The sequence below is a fragment of the Zootermopsis nevadensis genome, unplaced genomic scaffold (assembly GCF_977971745.1).
Source record: "Zootermopsis nevadensis isolate Lab colony 2312 unplaced genomic scaffold, Znev_1.0 Znev_ptg000021l, whole genome shotgun sequence".
In the NCBI taxonomy this organism is placed as follows: Eukaryota; Metazoa; Arthropoda; class Insecta; order Blattodea; family Termopsidae; genus Zootermopsis; species Zootermopsis nevadensis.
In genome coordinates this window covers 16840010-16858550 of record NW_028259153.1, presented here as the reverse complement: position 1 = coordinate 16858550, position 18541 = coordinate 16840010, and the positions used below count along the sequence as shown (strand labels likewise).

General features: G+C 33.0%; 1 protein-coding gene across 7 annotated transcripts in view; it reads left to right on the top strand.

Annotated features, from left to right (window-relative positions):
- The window catches only part of LOC110839191 (uncharacterized), a 49441-nt gene that overhangs the window by 15185 nt on the left and 15715 nt on the right, over positions 1–18541 (top strand). For 5 of the 7 annotated variants that reach the window (XR_015536115.1, XM_087352504.1, XM_087352502.1 and 2 more), the window contains 13 exons: positions 477–605; positions 1287–2361; positions 10168–10289; positions 10679–10858; positions 11514–11641; positions 11767–12016; positions 12432–12599; positions 13088–13253; positions 13607–13837; positions 14710–14904; positions 16114–16274; positions 17079–17204; positions 17783–17953. Coding sequence is in view for 6 of the 7 variants with exons in the window: in XM_087352504.1 (XP_087208630.1) it covers positions 477–605; positions 1287–2361; positions 10168–10289; positions 10679–10858; positions 11514–11641; positions 11767–12016; positions 12432–12599; positions 13088–13253; positions 13607–13837; positions 14710–14904; positions 16114–16274; positions 17079–17204; positions 17783–17953 (3102 nt within the window). In the remaining variant the exon portion in view is untranslated. Of the gene's footprint in view, positions 1–476; positions 606–1286; positions 2362–5749; positions 5841–10167; positions 10290–10678; positions 10859–11513; positions 11642–11766; positions 12017–12431; positions 12600–13087; positions 13254–13606; positions 13838–14709; positions 14905–16113; positions 16275–17078; positions 17205–17782; positions 17954–18541 lie in introns of all 7 variants that reach the window. The other 2 variants (XM_087352506.1, XM_087352505.1) reach the window with 2 other exon arrangements.

Genomic DNA, 18541 nt, shown 5'->3' with positions numbered 1-18541 from the left:
ATTTTCAGTTGGTTCTCTTCACAAATTTCTTTTCTTCCTTTATTAATTTGACATATTCATTTCTTATGCGCTCACAAATTCCTATTTTCATCTGTGCATAACGTATATATAGAATATGACACATAACACATTTAACAAAGTACAAAACTCAGGAGTTTAACTTGCTGATAACAAAATTTGTATAAATTGTATTCATGAATTCAATCCATACCTCAAAGAAAACACAACATTTCTCCATTACAAAAATCAGTTTTTTAATTTTGTTTAAAGACACAATTCGTACTTACACTGTTGATCATATGAAACCCACAAACACAAAATATAGTTACTGATTGTTAAAGCGCGTGGTATATATAGTTACCATCTTCCCATGTTAGTGGACTCTATATATTATCTGAAGTTAGCACTGTTAAATAACCAAAGAATCAGTTTGCCAAGATTAATTACTTTTATTGTTGTCATTGATGTTGAAACAGAAGGTATCTCGGGCATCCCTGACCAGAGGTGGATCACAGGAAGATCCACAGCAGCTGCTCCGGGATCTTCAAGATTCACTGGAACGAGAGGCTGATTTGCGTGAACAACTGCGCTTTGCAGAGGAAGAAGTAAGCTATGTGTAACAATAATGAAAAATCTGTTTACTCCCAGCAGATTCTGATATGGTGTATTCTTATAGTATCCTGGAAAATTCTTTAGACATCCTTAACCTTTAAAGGTCTTTTAAGACACTGCACTGGTATCTCTAGTTGGCCCACCTAGACTTTAAGGCACGGCTCACACCGCATCATTTAACATAGCTTTGTGATTGTTGAATTGGATTCTAATCCATGAAAACAATGTTAGTATACTCTAGAAGGCTGATAGGAAGAATAAGAATTCTATAGTTTTTCTGAGGAAAAAGAAACATTTACATGATGTGTTCACATTTTAAAGCAAATACATTAATAAAATCACAATAATTTTAAAAATATGAACCCAATGATAGATGATAGTGTAAATACATGCAATATTCCCTTCAATTGGAAATAATCTTACTTAGCTACAGTTTGAGAAATGGTTCAAAGCTGTAAAGTTAACTTTTCTGTATAATGAGTATTTTATTTCATTGTAAAATATGAATATGTTGATATTAGAGCTATGTCACAAACCTTCAGGAACACCCTTGATCTGGTTAATTCTGACATGTTTCTGTTATGAAAGTAGCTAGTTTTCACCTATATACATAGTGGTTACACTTGAGAATTACTGTTGTAAATATATTTCCCATTTATTTAAATCAACTTCAGCTTCAGAGGAACAAGAAACAAAGGATCATCATCAGAGATAATAGTGCTGATTGGAGAAATACGCCAGCATTGCCATCACTGAGGCCAGATGTTGTTCCATCATTATATCAGCAAGAAATATCCTCTGCTGGAATTTCTAAATGTCAGTTCCAGCATACTACTACTCAGCTGTATCATGAAGGAAATTGGAAAACTCCAGGAATATCTTCTGAAACTCAGACCAGTTTCTTGGACATTCCTACAACATCACAGTTAAGACCTGTCATTCTCCAGAGTCAGATTGATACGCAAATATCACCACTGACTTCTGAAGAAATCTTGAAAACGTCAGCAGATACTCAGACTATACAGGCTGCAGATTTTGTGTCAACTGAAGACAAAGGAACAGACTTTGATGCAGACTTATCACAAGTAACAAATACAGTACAAATCACAGAGTCAACTCAAACTGATTCCTCAATGCAAGTTTCTATGGAAATCCAAGCAGAGGAACTGCTAATAATAACAGAAATGTCTCAAATAGACATTCCCAAAGAACTTCAGACATCTACATCTTCTCTAACTATTCCAGAAGAATTATGTATAAAAGCTAACGTTTATAAAGAGTGGGGGACTTCTGTATCAACTCAAACTATTACACTTGAAACACAGACTATTTCCACAGAAACTGAACTCACTACAATAACATCTATAGCAACGCAGACTGAAGAGTCACTGGAGAAGGAATTTGTGACATCTTCAAATTTAAAAACTAGTTCAGAAATTCAGAAAAATATAGTTGGTATCACACATCAGCCATCCCAACTAAAATCTCACTTATTACTAATTTCATCCAGTGTACCTGAAGATGACAATTCAACATCTCTACCTAGTCCAATTATAGAACCTGATATATCTCTTGAAGAATTTACAGAGCTACAGATATCTGTTGGGACACAAACAGAATGTTCGTCACCATTTCCACAAGCAATGGTGAGCCCTATGCGGCAGTTCCAGTTTTCAGTACCAACGATTTTCCCACCTGGCTCTCTCCTCTCTAGAAGTTCACCAATGAGAACACTGCTAATGCCCCTAGGTATGATATGTTTTCAAGCAATGGATGAGTGTGATCACTGTGTTACAATAATGCAAAAACACATTTTTATTATTATCATTTCAATTTAAATTTGTTGCTATATAAAACATATAAGAACTTTATAATTGTTCTTACATCATACAGAAATTTTAAAAGAAGTCATAAATTTGAGAGCTGATTCTACTTAACCTCAAAATATTCAGTTTCCTGACTGACTGGTTAAATGGTCCCAAAGTGATACATCTTCAAATATATTGCCCATTTTTTATTTTATCCAGTCAGTTTTCTGTCCTTCCACTTTTTTTCTTTTGTCCATAGCTCTCTCATCATCTAACTCGTGGTTTTCCCAGTAGTATTTCTGTTGGATGACACTGTACCTACTTCTTCTTATTGTCTTTGACAGGGCTGCTGTTTGTTAGTGCCTGATATTAACATAATGCTATAATTAATAACCATTTATATAATAATTAAAATTCCTTGCTGTCCAGATAAACATCTGCTATTAATTTCCTAACTTTGAGAATAAACATTCTAGTTTCTTGACTGGTTTAATGCTTCTAGATTCTCCAGTTCTCTGAGTAAGTGGATAAGTATCCAGCATGATCCCTGACTGGCTGAATAAATACACCCATAACTCCAGTCTTCTGACAGGTTACACTACATTGTATGTTCAGTCTGTAACTACCATGCAAAAGAAAGTTTTCACATAAGTGTGATGTAAGTCCTAGATATTGAAGGTTAATATAAGTTTCCAACTTTAATGAGAACAACAGTATTTTAGAATATGGCTGTTTTCAAGACTTACCACTGTGAAAACCTTAAATCCTACTAACAACATTTTATATTGGTGTATTCTGTTGTGTATACCACAGGACGGTAGCTTCAATAATCCTTTCACATGAACTCTATAAAAATTTAGCTTACAATGTTTATATGTATCAGTGATTATATTATCATGTTTAAGTGAAGCTAGCCAAGAAATTTTCTGCCTTGCACGAAACTTGTGTGTCCACTGTGATGTTCAAAAGAGCCCACTACCAGTCCATCCTGAACATCATGAATCCAGTCCATACTTTCATCCTACTTCTTTACAATTTATCTTTTGTTAGGAAAAATGTCAACTCTCTTTTATTACTTCAGAATATTAAGTTATCTGACAATAAATTGGAAAACCAAGAGTGGAGTGATGGGATTGGCTCTTATTGTTATTTATGGAATTAAGTTGAAAGAAGTGTAAGATTAATTGAAAAATCTATACTTCTATAAACATAATGTCTGTCAAATACACACACACTGTAGTATTTTAAGTCAGCCTGAACAGAAAATGGATTTGAAAGAAATGTGTTTTTGTGGATTTGTATATTGAGTTATATTTTGTGAAAAAACAAAGAATCACACAGTTTCTTGAATGAGCTGATTTATTTGCTTGGTATTAGATTTGTTGGCATCATATTTATATGTTTGGTGTTCTACCCCTGTCTTTTATATTTTGATGTATTATATGCTTTAATAGGTGTAATGTACAGATAATCTCAGACTTGTGACGGGAGTGTATTCCTGAGAAAAGAAATATATATTGAATCAATGTAAATCATTCCTCAGTCCTCAGCTGTATTTTTTGCCCAAAATGATGTTATTTTATATAAGAACAATGCTAAATGAGATGAATTACTGTATTAATTAACAGTATTGCATTTAAACAGTGCTAATTTAAATGACATAAATGTTGGAGTACCTGTATTTGTACAGACTTTTATAGGTTGATGACAGTGTTTACCTTCAGAATTGTGACACCATGTGGGCTTGTAGGCAGGTACCAAAGTTTTGGAAAAAAATTCTGTCTTCATCTTTAGTAACTACCTGTCAGACCACACCACACAGACCATCACAACCCAAAATAATATTATCTTCACTGCCATAATAACTTCAAATCTCACAGTTCTTAGGCTTAGCTTGTTACTGTTTTTTAAGGCTTGTGATGCAGGACTCATCTTGTGACAATAATTTTCTAACATTTTGTTCACCATAATTTGGATATTCCAATCATATTAACAATGCATAATATTTAGAAAACAAATGTATATCCCATTCAAATCCCAGGTAGATTACTAGCTGTCCTTACTTGAGAGGTCTCATAATTTTCCTCAGTCTTTTAAGGCAACCATTCAGATAGTACTTTGAAATGTGACATGGCTTCTTCCTTCCATATCATTAACTATTCATTTTTATCACTCATCCTTCCATCTTCTTTGGTGATGCATAAGCTCTTCACTTGAAAGAGCATTATGAAGTATGTGAGAAACAATCATTTAATGTGTCATTCAAATAGTGTGTCCAGTAGCACAGGCTAGTTATGAATTCTCATAATTTTTCTCAGTATACATGAAAATGAATCAACACAAAACCATTCATCTGTCATCCAGCACAATTTTTATTGGTGTCGGTTCTGCATGGTAAACAATTTGTACATAAGTCAGCAGTACAAATAACAAGCGTTAAAAAATATACTCCAGCTTTGTACTCGCAATTTCTGAATATGTTCTTTGTGAATTTGCATTGCTCAATGCTTTTGTAGTAGATATTAGTGCTAAAAATTCATACTGTAGAAGAATATACACAGCTGTTGTTGATGAAACATATCGAGAACACACACACACACACACATATACATATAAAATTTATATTGTACTTTATTAACTATTTCAAACCTCATGCACTGAGAGTAGGTAAATTTGTAGAAAGCAGTGGTTTAAATGGGTTAAGGCTAAATTTTAGTTTAATGTTAAAGTATCAGTTACACTGGACTAATACAAACCAAAATAAAATATATGTGGAACTTCAAGGTTTATTTTCATGTTCATAAATTCCTGTCACTGGATCCTATTCTGGACCAGTTGAATCCAATACATACACTCACACACTAAGATCTATTTTAATATTACCCTTCAATCTATGAGTATGTCACCCAGTTGGTGTCCTTTAGATTTTTCAACTAAAATTTTGTATGCATTTATCATTTCCCCAGGTATGTTACAATATGTTCTACCCATCTCATCTTCCTACATTTCTCTTCTTCCCCTCTTTTATAATTAGGTTAAAAGAAGAAAGTTTTAAGTTCCTCATTTTGTAATATTTTCCACTTCTTGTTATCCCTTTAATATCTGCATATGCATTTGGTAAGAGTATACATTTACAAAATCACACAAAAACAGGATCTGGGTCTAATTATGTTAGCATATTACTAAGTGTTGCTTTATTAATTCTACTTCAGTGATTAGTCAGTAGCATGTTTGTTATTCAGTGTTAAAATGTTATGTCTAGTTCGGCCCATGTGTGGTGCTCTCCAGAACATTTGTGCGATTGTTGGTGTGTGTCTGTGTGTTTGCAGGCGCAAACTCTTCGTAAGAAGGCATCGAGAGTCGAGGATGATAACGAATCCCTGGTGTTGCAGCTCAAGAAAATGGCTACCAAGGCCAGAAGTATGTTAGACACGAAAGAAAAAGAAAACTGTGTTTTACAGTCTTTTCAAATAAAATTGAGAATTTTACAAAAAAATGAAACTGAAAACTATATTACATTAAATCTGACTTCCCTCTCTTTGCTTGCTTTTAACATTTTGCATAATAATTGCAGTGCTTAGTCAGTTGATATACATATTCCATGTAATTTTTTGTATTTACATTAAGAAATAATTTTTTCCCCAGAAAGAACATGAGTTATGGAGCTTGTTTTTGTTGAATTTGGTTCATTGAAGGATATACCAAGGTATACTGAGTCTAAGCAACAAAATATTTACAGAATTCCTTGATGGATGCTGAGATTAAATGCTTGTACAACAATGTGCTGGTCAAAAGTGTGTTTGTCAGAAGTGCAGAAGTATGCTTCAAAACTGTTAGAGATATCAAAACTGGCTGTAGTTGTTTAAAGTCTCAAAAATTTTAGACAGTTATATTCCTATTCAGCAGTTTCTAGATGTGCTTCTTAAGGGCTGGAGTAGCTGTAATGTGATGTTCACCACTCACTTCCATGCAGTACGACTACTGTTTTTAAAAATGTATATCCCCCGTGTTGTGTGCCTTTACTATCTGGTGCTTAACACACTCTTGATAATATTTTGACAAATTGTAACTCCAGATGTTACTGTATTATTAGTTACTTTACATTATTTCATGTCAAGACAAAATAGCTGTGGAAATGGAATCAATATATGAGAGTAATACTGCTCCCTTTATTAATTAGCTATCTAATAGATATCACTAGGAGGTAGGAGGAGAATGTGCACTTTCAAATGCTAAAACTGAGTCCGGCAATTTGTATAGGAGCATTTTTGAGTGTTTATGTCATGAGAGGATTAAGACAATGATTGATTTTACTGTTATCTGTTCATGTAAAAACATATACATTGAAAGTGTTTTAACCCATTTGCACACTTCAGCAGCTGTATGATGCTCTTAATTTGAGAGGTGTGACAGTTATATTTTAGGCAAGGGGTACAACATGCCCATATGAACATTTTGTGTTAATTTTGAGGCATTTATGTTAAAACTGAATTGATTTTGTGTTGGTATATTGTGTACATAAAATCAAATATGTCATTGGGTTAAATCTGGGTGGTTGAATTCAGGGATACTTCATTGGATTCTTACTTGCCATATCCATGAACATACAAGACATGATTATGCCAGGAAGATGATAAAAATACAGGCATATATCAAATTTAATGAGAATGTGATATCGCATGACAGCACTGCATTTAAGTCCTATTTAGTTCAAATCATACTTTTATTTTAAATTCAATGTGCATTCTTAAAATGTTCCCTGTAATGACCCAAAACTAATTTTCTCCTCTTAATGAAGACATTAACTAACATTGTTCTTGTCTGATTTTTCTGAGCCATGACCATTTTCTAAAGCTGCATTTTACTAGAGAGATTCTCTGTATTTGTATTAAAATCTTGAAGGGCAGTTTGCCATTCTAAATTTAGTTGGGATTTCACATGGAGGTTGAATTAACAAACTAGTTACTATTTCCCTGGGATTTTTATCTTATTTTAAGCCTTTCACTGTTAATCTTACCTGTGCTGAGTAGTTTGTACAGAAAGGTTTATTTGTACATTTAGATGTCAACTTGAAACTTCCAAAGTTGTAAATCTTGTTTATAGCAGGGAAATGGTTAAAGAAAAAATACACATCAGTCATCTGTTCATTAGTAAATATTAACTTGATTATAAAACTTTGGATATTTTTGCAGTGCATACATTCCTCATCTTATGAAAGGAATGCATTAACTGAAGTTACTTTTTAACCAAAAATTTTCAAATGGAAATGGATTTCCTGTTAATTTAATGGCAATAATTATAGATAAAGTATATGTGATATTTTTGTATGTATTATATAAATCCATTTAGATATTTTCTTTTTTATGCATATATAGTTGCACTCACAGATGCCAAAACGTTCACAGTAATGAAAATAGGTGGCAACATTCTATTTTACAAGTGCTGCCACCACAAATTAGTGCTTAGGAGTGCTTCTAATAATCGTGTCAAAATTTTGAAATATCATAGTATGTATCATGGCTGTTATTTCTTGTTGTTCTCAGTTGAAGTGCATGGGAAAGGAATGTAGGAGAAAGCAGGGATGGTATCAAGAGAGTGGAAGGAAGAAAGGGTTAAGGGTTAAGAATTTGAAAGCTTTCTTTTGCACTTGTATGCATATTAACTCTAGTAAAAGAAAGTAAATACAAAGCACACACATATGTGTATTTATATTTTATATGTAATAGAAATTAATTTCATATGAACAGTAGTAATTAAAACAAACACAATATAAATGAAGAAAGGAACATTAATTACAAATGAAAATAAAGCAGTTATATTTGACACTGACAAGTAATTGATTACTCATTCAGTGGTAAAAGTTTATGGGTGAGGTTAAGATTTTCAGTTTGGAATGTTTTTTTATTGTGTAACTGATTATTAATTCACTGTTAAAAACTGAAGGGGAAGGTTCTAAGGTTCAGTTTTCTTTATTTTATTGTTGCAAGATTTTGTTGTGTACACTGAAGTAAGGATTTTAAATTCTGAATGTACATTATCATGTACAGTTTATTCATTTAACATAGTAAAATAAGGAGTTGGTGTAGTTTATCCCTATATTTCTTACATTTTATAGAGTTTTTTAAACAACAACAAATGAAAATGATTCATAACCCTTTATATTTTGCAGAGTAGGTCTGTTCATGATGCAAAATGTACTTTTCTGCACAGAGGAACTGTTCTGTCACAACAGTGAAAGGATTATGTTAAGTATGCGAATGAATTTATATTTTTCTGTGAAAGCATATTATGTGTCCATAAAATGATTTGATTCTATCAGTATTTATCAGTTTTTATTGGACACTGTAAATATGAAGAATATTACGACAGAGAATACATCAAATAGTGTATCAGTTTAACAAATGGGGTGGTATTTTAATAGGTTTACATACCCTTCACGAGTTTAATATATTTCATGTTCATCGCATGTATAACAAACAGTGAATTTACTAACATAGAATGGCAACTTTCAAAATATGGAATTTATTTTAATAATGTCTCTGATGAATACCATACATTTCTCATAAATGGTGAGAAAGGAAACAAACAACAGACTAATGTTCAAATAATCTGAGTTACTTGGAGGGGACTGTATACAATTTATGATTTACAGAATATGGAAGCTTCTAAGCATTACATTTAACATAGAAGTTTCAATTACAGCTATAAAGTAGATTAAAATACAGGATTGGTGCCCCTTCTAATCACATACAACTTATTTAGGTATCACTTGCATTAGAATGATATGGTATTGTTAAGGTCATTGTACTTATACTTAAAATCTTATATTGAGTTTGACTCTGTTCTTTCTGTTACCACTGTATTTTTATGTTATATTTGGTTGTTGTTTTACTTTCATGTTCATTAACTGTGTTTGTGTTCAATTATTCATAAGGAAGAAAGACTGCTTATGACTCAATTTATCTTTGTGTGTTAACATGTGTATTTGTTTCTGGTTCAAAAGTGCACACAGAATTTTGAGGATGCTTATAATAAGAGTGAAAGCAGTGAGATAAACGGGAAGAGACAGAGTATAAAGATTTGAATATTGCAGTCCCCTAGCACATGCAGCATGGAACATATTTAAATTATCCATTTCTCAGGAACAGTTGTAACTTGCATGGAAATAATAGCCCACTGATCATGAAATTAGCCTACAGTATGCATGGAATCTACTTTAATTTTACAGCAGGCAGTTAGATTGCATTTTTATTAATCACAGTTAAGAATGTTTGTACTTTTGATTTGCATGTAGTATGATACCAGTTTTCTAATTATGTTGTGTTGTCTATACATATAAAGTTACTGAGTTTCATGCAGCCATCACTGTAAATTTTATGCTTCTTATAGAGTGTGTGTGTGTGTGTGTGTAGAAAGAGAAAGATTTAAAATTTGAAGAATTATTATTGAAACTCACATGATATTTGAAATATTATTGCAGAGTTAAAAGAATATCAGAGAATATTGTACTAATGCTTTTAATTTTCCTTTGTTTATATTATCTATAACATTTCTGTAAGTAATACACACACACACTTTACTTTAGGTTTGTGTTATGCTGAAAAAGAATCATAAAAAGAATTACATGCACATTTCTTATAAGCTTCAGAGAAAAGCTTCTTTTACAAAGGTTTACTATTTCAAATATATTGGCACTATAATATAACTGTCATGTTTGCCTCCTTAAAAGAAGTTTATTAATTTAAAGGTCGCCGACACAGTCCGAGCCCAGCGCGGTTGACTCCAGAGCCATCTGTTGAAAAGGATGAGGGTATATCAGATGAAGAAGATCCTGCAGAATTGAGGATATTGTTAGAACTTAATGAACAGGTGAGTTTCTATTTCCCATAAAAGATTATAACTGCTGTTGATATTATTCATCTTGGTGTTTTATAGTGGTGGGGAGAGGGGGTATGTGGATGGAGGTTACAAAACAAAAATCACTAATATGGGATGCAAGCACCAAGAAAATTTATGCAGACTGTAGATATAAACATTTCCATTTTTGTGACAATTTTTTGTATTTTTGTTACAAAAATTCTTAAATTTGCCTTAAAGTTAAATGTGAAAAACAATGTACTAGGTAATTGTGTTTGATTTCTGCTAGTATAGACTGCCACTACAGAAATGATAGGCATGACTTTATTAAAGCATAAAAAAATCACTCATAATCTCAGCAGTCCCACATGTTTAAGAAAATCTGGATGTGATTTTTGTAGGAGGCAGCGGTATTGAGGCGGAAAGTGGAAGAATTGGAAAGTGAAGGGGAGAACATGAAGCACAAACTGAAGGAACTTCAGAATAAACTTACAGAGAAGACAGCAAGGAAGAACTTGGTAGCATCACTAGGAAGTTCTGAACCAGTTGCAGGAAGTGCACTACATGAGCAAAAGCTGAAGGTAATGGGAGTACCAGAGATTGTGGTGGCAGTAGTAGTAGTAGTAATGACAACAACATCCTTTCAGTCATAATATAATATTCTCTCCCCACATTAATGCTCAAGTATCATAGCCTTTGAAGGACCTCTTTCTGATACAGATAAACCAAGATTTGTGTGGAGTTATGTTCCTGGGGGGGAAAACAAAGTTGGAAAGGACATGTTAATAGAATGAGCTTTATTAAAAGATGTTTAAAACTGAAAAAAAATGTTCAGAGAGACTTTCAAAACTATATGAAGATTCAATTTTGTAATACCTGTAATAGACCATCTAGGCCTAATACTGAGTAAGATGATGAATGGCAACACTTTGTTTATCACCACCATTACTGTTATAACACCTGTTTTGATTTATTCTAAATATTTGTACCAGTTAAGTTAGTAGTTATTAATTTTATTTTGGACTTAATATATATTGTTATAGTGTTACATATTCCATAATGACACCTTAATCTTTATTGACTGTTCATTTTGGCTTACATGTAGTTCAGCTGGCTGTATACTGTTAACCCCAGAGTTAAAGTCTGGCTAGCTGGCCATTTAACAGGGGAATAAACACCCTATTTCCATAGGATAAATGTTAATAAACATAGCATTAAAGTAACAATGGATTTCAGGTTTTGGAAGCTGAAGTATCTGAAGTACGTATGAAACTGATTGAGAAGGAACGGGACTGTGAGAGGTTACATGCTGAACTTACTGTCACACAGAAGAGATTTTCTAAGGGCTCTATTCAGAAGAGCAAGTGAGTTGGTTATTATACCTATCTTAATATGTTCATTCATTTCATTATTATGTTATTTCAGATTCTACAGTCATATTAAAGAATATATTTACAGATTTGTTGTAATTAATATAAACATATTGCAGATCACTGGATAGTGGAAATGAACAACAGGCCTTGGATCTGAAGTGTCAACTCCAAGTGATAGAACAGGAAGCAACAATATTGCGAACCAATATTCAAACACTGGAATCAGATAATGAGAAGCTTGTAGCAGAAAACAAACAGTTGCATCTTATGAGGTTAAAAAAGGGATCTACAGAAAAAGAATCTGAAGTTGAATTAAAAGGAAAACTTACATCATTGGAGACAGAACTTGCAGAAGCTTACAATAAGGTAACATGGTATAGCCTTTTCTTAAAGACTGTTTATGTCATCATCATTCATTGGAATTTCCACCTGCATCCATTCTTTCCCTGCTCTCTCTTTTATATTTTGCTTCAGTTGGTTTCTTCATACTTGACACCTTAACTTTTTGAGCCCATGAAAGTACCATATTTTTGCCTACGCTATCTATGCATCATGCAAAGTGGCAACCAGAAGCATTGTGTGAAGGAGTTGTCTTGAGTAATGTCACCCATTATTTGATTACTGTCTGACTGTTTGGTGATGAACACACAATATGAAGCTCCTCATTATGCATTTCTTTCCATTATTCTGATACTTTCTATCCTTTAAATCCAAATATTCTCCTCAGTACCCTATTCTCCAGCAAAAATGTTACAAGAAAACTGCTATGTTACTATTGTAGGTGAAAGAACTGGAAGTTAAACTGAAGGAAGATGAAACAACTAAAACAGCAGCAGAAGACAAGAAAAAGAAATCAGGAGCCAAGGACACAGTTGAAGTAACCAGACTGAAGAAAGAGATGAAAACAAAAATAGAGGAACTAGACAAATTAAAGGCTCAAACCAAGAAGGTCAGTATTATTGAAATGTTCTACTGTTCATGTTCTGCCAGGACAGTACATATGTTGCATATTAGCCAGTAGTACCACTAATCAGTTAACTCAGTTGTTTTCATGTTCCTTGAGAAGTTGATAATTTTTTAACTGATAAGGAGTGTCCCTGAGTTTGTTGTACCCAAATATTTTTACCCTGAGCACAGAAGCCCATAATTTGACTCTAATTGAGCCAGCTTAATCAGTTTTACTACTTCACAAGCTACACAATAAGATTCATACAAATATTTTATTCCCTTCTACTGATCTTTTCCTTGGGTTTTTTCTACAGAAAGTTTTGGTTTTTGGTTTCTTCCAGCAATTAACTGTAACAATATTATGTAAATAGTGTAAAATATAGATCTCCTCTTTATGTGTTTTTCTCCAGTAGCTTTCTAAAGCCTAAGATATTCATCTCGAAATCATGTTGCTTACTATTCATCGAATTTATTGAGATTCTTTTTCAGTTTGAGGAAGATAACGAAAATCTGACTCAAGTTCTGAAACGACTGAAATATGAAGTACTTTCCAGTGCTGCCAAGTTTTACAAGCAGCGGACACCAAAGAAACCAACAGATTTGACCTCCAAAGTGCAACTCAAGAAAATGGTAGAAGAACTTGAAGCTGAGATTGGTATGTGTGATGGTGTTTTGGTTGTCTTGTGACACTTTAAACTGCTGAGTTTGTGCACATGTTAGCATAAGATGTGGAAAAAGTGCTAAGATAATTTTCATTGTTTCACATAATAATCATTAATATGCTACACATGAGAGTGCCCATGTAATGCAACACAAATCCTATACATGGAACATGAACTCATGTAATATCTTTTCCAAACCACATAAAGTTGGAAGACATTTCATTGGAAACAATCAAAGGGTTAAATATGTAGATAAGTGGACAAGCACTCCCTCATAAAGAACATTTTATCCACAATGTGAAAGTTTTCAATGATAGCAGATTCTGGTGGTTTCAATTTTTTTAAGGTGAGGTACTGGTTTTGCTGAAGAAATCAGAAATGGAGAAATCAAAATTACAGGAACGGAGAGGGGCCACTGAGGAGAAGTTATGGAAAGAAGAGAAAGAAAAATTTCAGAAGGAGTTGGATGAAAAGAATAAAGAAGTGGAGGAACTTCAGAAATCACTGAAAGAAGAAAAGGAAATCTCAGATAGAGAAAAGAAGAAAGCTATCAAAGACAAAAAGGCAGTAGAAGATGGGAAGTAATGTTTTGTTATTTAATAGAATATAATATTTAGAAATCCTTACTAACTCTTACACATCAGTATACACAACAGGTTTATAATCAGGCACATTTAGCTTTTACCTGTACAACTTGTTTCCATTAGATCCATGTGAATATTACGTTTTCTTTTGCATAGTTGTCACCCACTCTGTGACAAAATAAATATTTGAATAGTTACCTCTACAGGTCAAATAATAATTATCAATGTGTAAAACATGATACATAAAATTAAGGAATTCTTAATGATTTTTCAAGCACATGTGTATATTTGGAGTATTACTCCACCATAAAGGGACCTTCTGAAATATAGATGTAGGTTGACTATGATAAATTTAATATCGTTTTCCATACTTCTCTCCCAACTGATGATTTAAATGGAGAGAAAGGCTTCTATCTATAATCTGCAAGGGATAAGATCAGAACTACAAGCCACTTTTTGAAAAACCTTTGGGTTAAGATTTGGCCAGCAGCTCCTTAGCACACGGCCTTAAATCCTTTGTTCCTGTATAGTGATATTTAAAATGTAGAATTTTTATAATAATAACAAGGAAAAGACTAGATTCCACAGCACAAATTTAGATACTGTGGCAATCTGGTTTTCATGATTTATTAAGCTCTGTTTTTTGTGAGAAATGAGAATAGTGTCACTTCATGGGAGTGACAGTATGACTCATTAAAATATAAATTAACTGTTCATTTGTAATAAATTTTTAAGGTATTTATAAAAATACAAGTATCCATTAATGCATATTTAATTAGTATGTGATATCTGTCAGTGCACTAATCATGTCATTACTACTGGACTGAAACAAATGATTGATAAAGATATACAATATATTTTACAGAAATAAGGAAAGCAGAGGAAGAGTGCAGCAAGCTGCAGGCAGAGAGGAAAGTATGGGATGATGAAAGAAAAAAGCTGGAAGAAAACAAGAAAGTAGCAGAGGAGGAAATACGTAGAGCACGTGAAGAAGCAAAGAAATTATCTGAGGACCGAAAACGATTAGAGGAAGAGATCATCAGAATTAATGCTGAGAAAGGTAATTATGTAAAAGATGTTCATTAAGCTGTGGAGACTTGCAGATTAAAATTATTCAGTTTGTTCTTTGTGTCAATACATTTCTTAAGGTGATGCTTAAAAATAAACTTTTTTAAGCAATGCACTATTTTTTTCCAGTGCAATTTATTTTTCACATATGCATTCAGCTAACTAATCTCTGTTCCTGATTTTCTATTCATAGATTTTGAAGTTTTATATGACTCTAAAGAAATTAATCTGTAGGTTTAAAGTGTGGAAACTTTGTCACATTTCTGCCTGGTTCATTTATTAAAAAAATTGTTATATAGCTAATAATTGACCACGTTTACATAGTGAGGTGATGCTCCATGTTATTGAAATAACTGTGACATGACTTGAGAGCATCACATGTCTACCTAACATCATGTGGTAGTTTTTCCTAATACTTACTTAGGGCAAATATGTCTAATACTTGTTATTGCAAGAAATTTCAACAAATTTTTTCTATTGCTATTTCTTGTGCTTTTAAAAGATATAACTGTGATGGATTTTCCTACCAGTATCTCAAGTTTGTTTTGTTTACTTCATGGCAGTTTCTCTGTTATTAGGTTGTATAGTATTAAAGGTAAGATTGGTGTATAGATGACGATGTACAAGGATGGTGTATTCTAGCTTACTCTTTTAGCATTTGTATATGAGGAGTGAGGTTAGTATAGCCTGTCTCCTGGCTGAGATTTGAATGCAGAATCATTTGAATGTAGAGCAGGAGTGCCAGTGTAAACTGACATGTTTGTTTCTTTAAAGAGATATTTGTGAGTTTTAGAACTCTTTCATTATTTTCATGTGTTTTGTAGCTGAAGAGCGTTGATGTCTCATAAAAATACATTTCAGCTGATTTCTTCCAACATGAAATTAAAAATACTTAAATATTTTGAAGTTCGGTCAATAACGTGAGTAACTGTGGACTGCATGACTAGGGTACAGTTCCTGAAAGGGGCATTTCTCATTGTTACCATAATCAGATGACTATGTTGTCTACCCACCCTATCCAATATCTTTCCCAGGGAGTGAAACAACCATTGCTTGAAACTGACCATTCACTTCAATCTAGTGTCAAGGTTGAGAATCCATGGAACTTTACCTCCATTCTCCCTATATAGCTCTTTATGATGCATTGCTTAAATACAGGGACAGATTTACACTTCCATGAATCATTATTATGCTGTTACAGTGGCTATCACCAAGAAACAGGAGGAAGTATCAGTATTTGTGCAGAGAATAGAGTCACTGAAAACTGAATTGGAAATAGAACAACAACAAGGAGCTTCCTTAAGACAGAAACTGGAATCAGCTACTATAGTAGAACAAGAGAAAATCAAGCTACAGAGGGAGGTGAGGTTGATTTGATTTGTGGGAAATGGTAGGTGTGGGTAACTTTGACCACTGGAGGATGAGAGAGGAGGGTGATTATATCAGCCAAGGCATAAAATTGGCTGCTTACTTCCACCTTGTGCCAAGTCTTGGGCACAAGGAAGACGTTTTCTTTACTTTACTGTAGGCTGCAGTGTAATGTTTTGATCACAAAACTAAAATACAGTTAGCAAATTGTATCAAGTTTTAACCAAATTACATAGTACCCAATGGCATACTACTCTATTTTGTCTGAAAAAATGTGCTTACCTATATATATATATTACTCAAAACGTTTCAATAGTATTACCTAAAAAAAACATACACTAAACTTCTGCAGAAAGTTAGCTAATAAGTAGGATTTTCAGTTTGTGTAATTTAACACTTGTTATAGTAGCTGCTGTTACCAGAGTGGACATATGTCCCATCACCTTCAGATGAACACATTATTTATATGATGCATTAAAGAGTTATAAAGAATACATATTGTTATAAATACTGTGTTGCTGTATATTACTACATAAAGAAGAAAGAATGTCTTTCTTCACATTTCTTGTCAGACATGATCTGTGTAACCACTGCTTTTGATTCACAGATATTCATGAACAGAATAGAGGACACTGGTCCTGCAGTTTAGTCTTTCATTTTCAGTCTGCAGAATCTGACTTTGGTTTATGTTCTGCCAGTATTTTTTGAAGCCACAAGGATCCTTCAGACACAAAAGTATGTGAAACACTGATACATATATTTTCACTGTACTGAGTTTGTTTTCTTCTTCCACTGAAGATAATGGAAAAGGCAAAGAAGGTTACAGAGGCAGAGAAAAAAGTGAAGGAATTTGAAGAAAAACTGAAAAGGAATGAAAAATTGCTTAGCAATAACAAAACAAAGATCTCTAGACTTGAGAAAGAGGTAAGTCTGTGATGTTATGTCACTGACATTTGTTTACTTCTAAAAAATTTTTTTTTTATCATACTACTATTTATGTTATCTTACTGTTTACTATTTACATAACATTTAGGTTATTTTACTGCTATTTATAATAACCTTCTTTTCTAAGATTGTCTATTATGTAAATATAAATCAGAATTTAACATTTATTATAAATGAAGTTGAGCTGTAGAAAATTGTTTGATTTGTTAACTATTCTTTATTGGTTGATGATAAAATACCTCATTTTGCTGTTTTTATTTTGTGGAACAAATTTACTGTAACTGTTCATACAACAGTACTAGAAATCTGACTAACATATGTTTCTTTTCTCTTTCACTTTCCTTGTCTATCTCACATTCAATCTTCCTTTCACTTTATATAATACAAAATCTTGAATACATTCACTTAACTTTCATTAATGCCTGTATGTGCTATATTCCTTCGGACCTTATCATTGTGTGCACCTTTCGGATTTAACATTGTTTTATATTGGCCTATCTTTATACATCATGTAACATAACAAATCGCTCATATTTCCTCACGATCCTATGAATCAGCTTGAAGAAGAGAAAGAGAAAGTTCAGTCAAGTGAATTACAGCACCAAGACAAAACGTCTAATTGGCTGGCAGAACAAAACATTCTGAAGGAACAATTATTAGACTTGCAGACAAGAAATGACAATCTGCAAATGTCACTGGTTAACCGGGATATGACCATTGAAAAACTGGTGAGGATAATATCTTATGCTAAGAAAATACACCAATATTTGTTAGTCATGTGTACTACATGGGTAAGCATATATGACAACTGGTACCTTACAAGAACTTCTTCTGTATATTTATTTATTTTTAATAGGCTGCACCATACAATTTTTTTAATGTAACTTTGTTTGTATGAGGCATTTCAAATTACACCCATTTTGGGATTATTCTGACAGAAGTAGAGACCATTAAAAATGGTCCCCATAGTTGCTGAGGCAGGCATCCCACTAACATAGCACCTGAAGATCCACTTTGTAAGAAACTTGCTGAACTGCTGCTGAAACCACTGCAATTAAATAATTAATGCAACCATGAAAGAATTCTTGTTCATAGCCTGTGTGTAGCATGGAAGACCAGCTGCTGGCAAGAGACTCCTTCATTTGTTCTCTTTCCTGAAAAATATATATCTTGGTACTCATTTTAATTTAATGTTTGTGTTTATAGTTTCCTTTACTTTAGCAGCTTATTTTCTTAACTTTATATAGAAGATGTTTATAACTTATTGTATAGAAGATGTTATTACTTAAATTCTTGATCATTTGTTTTATATTCTT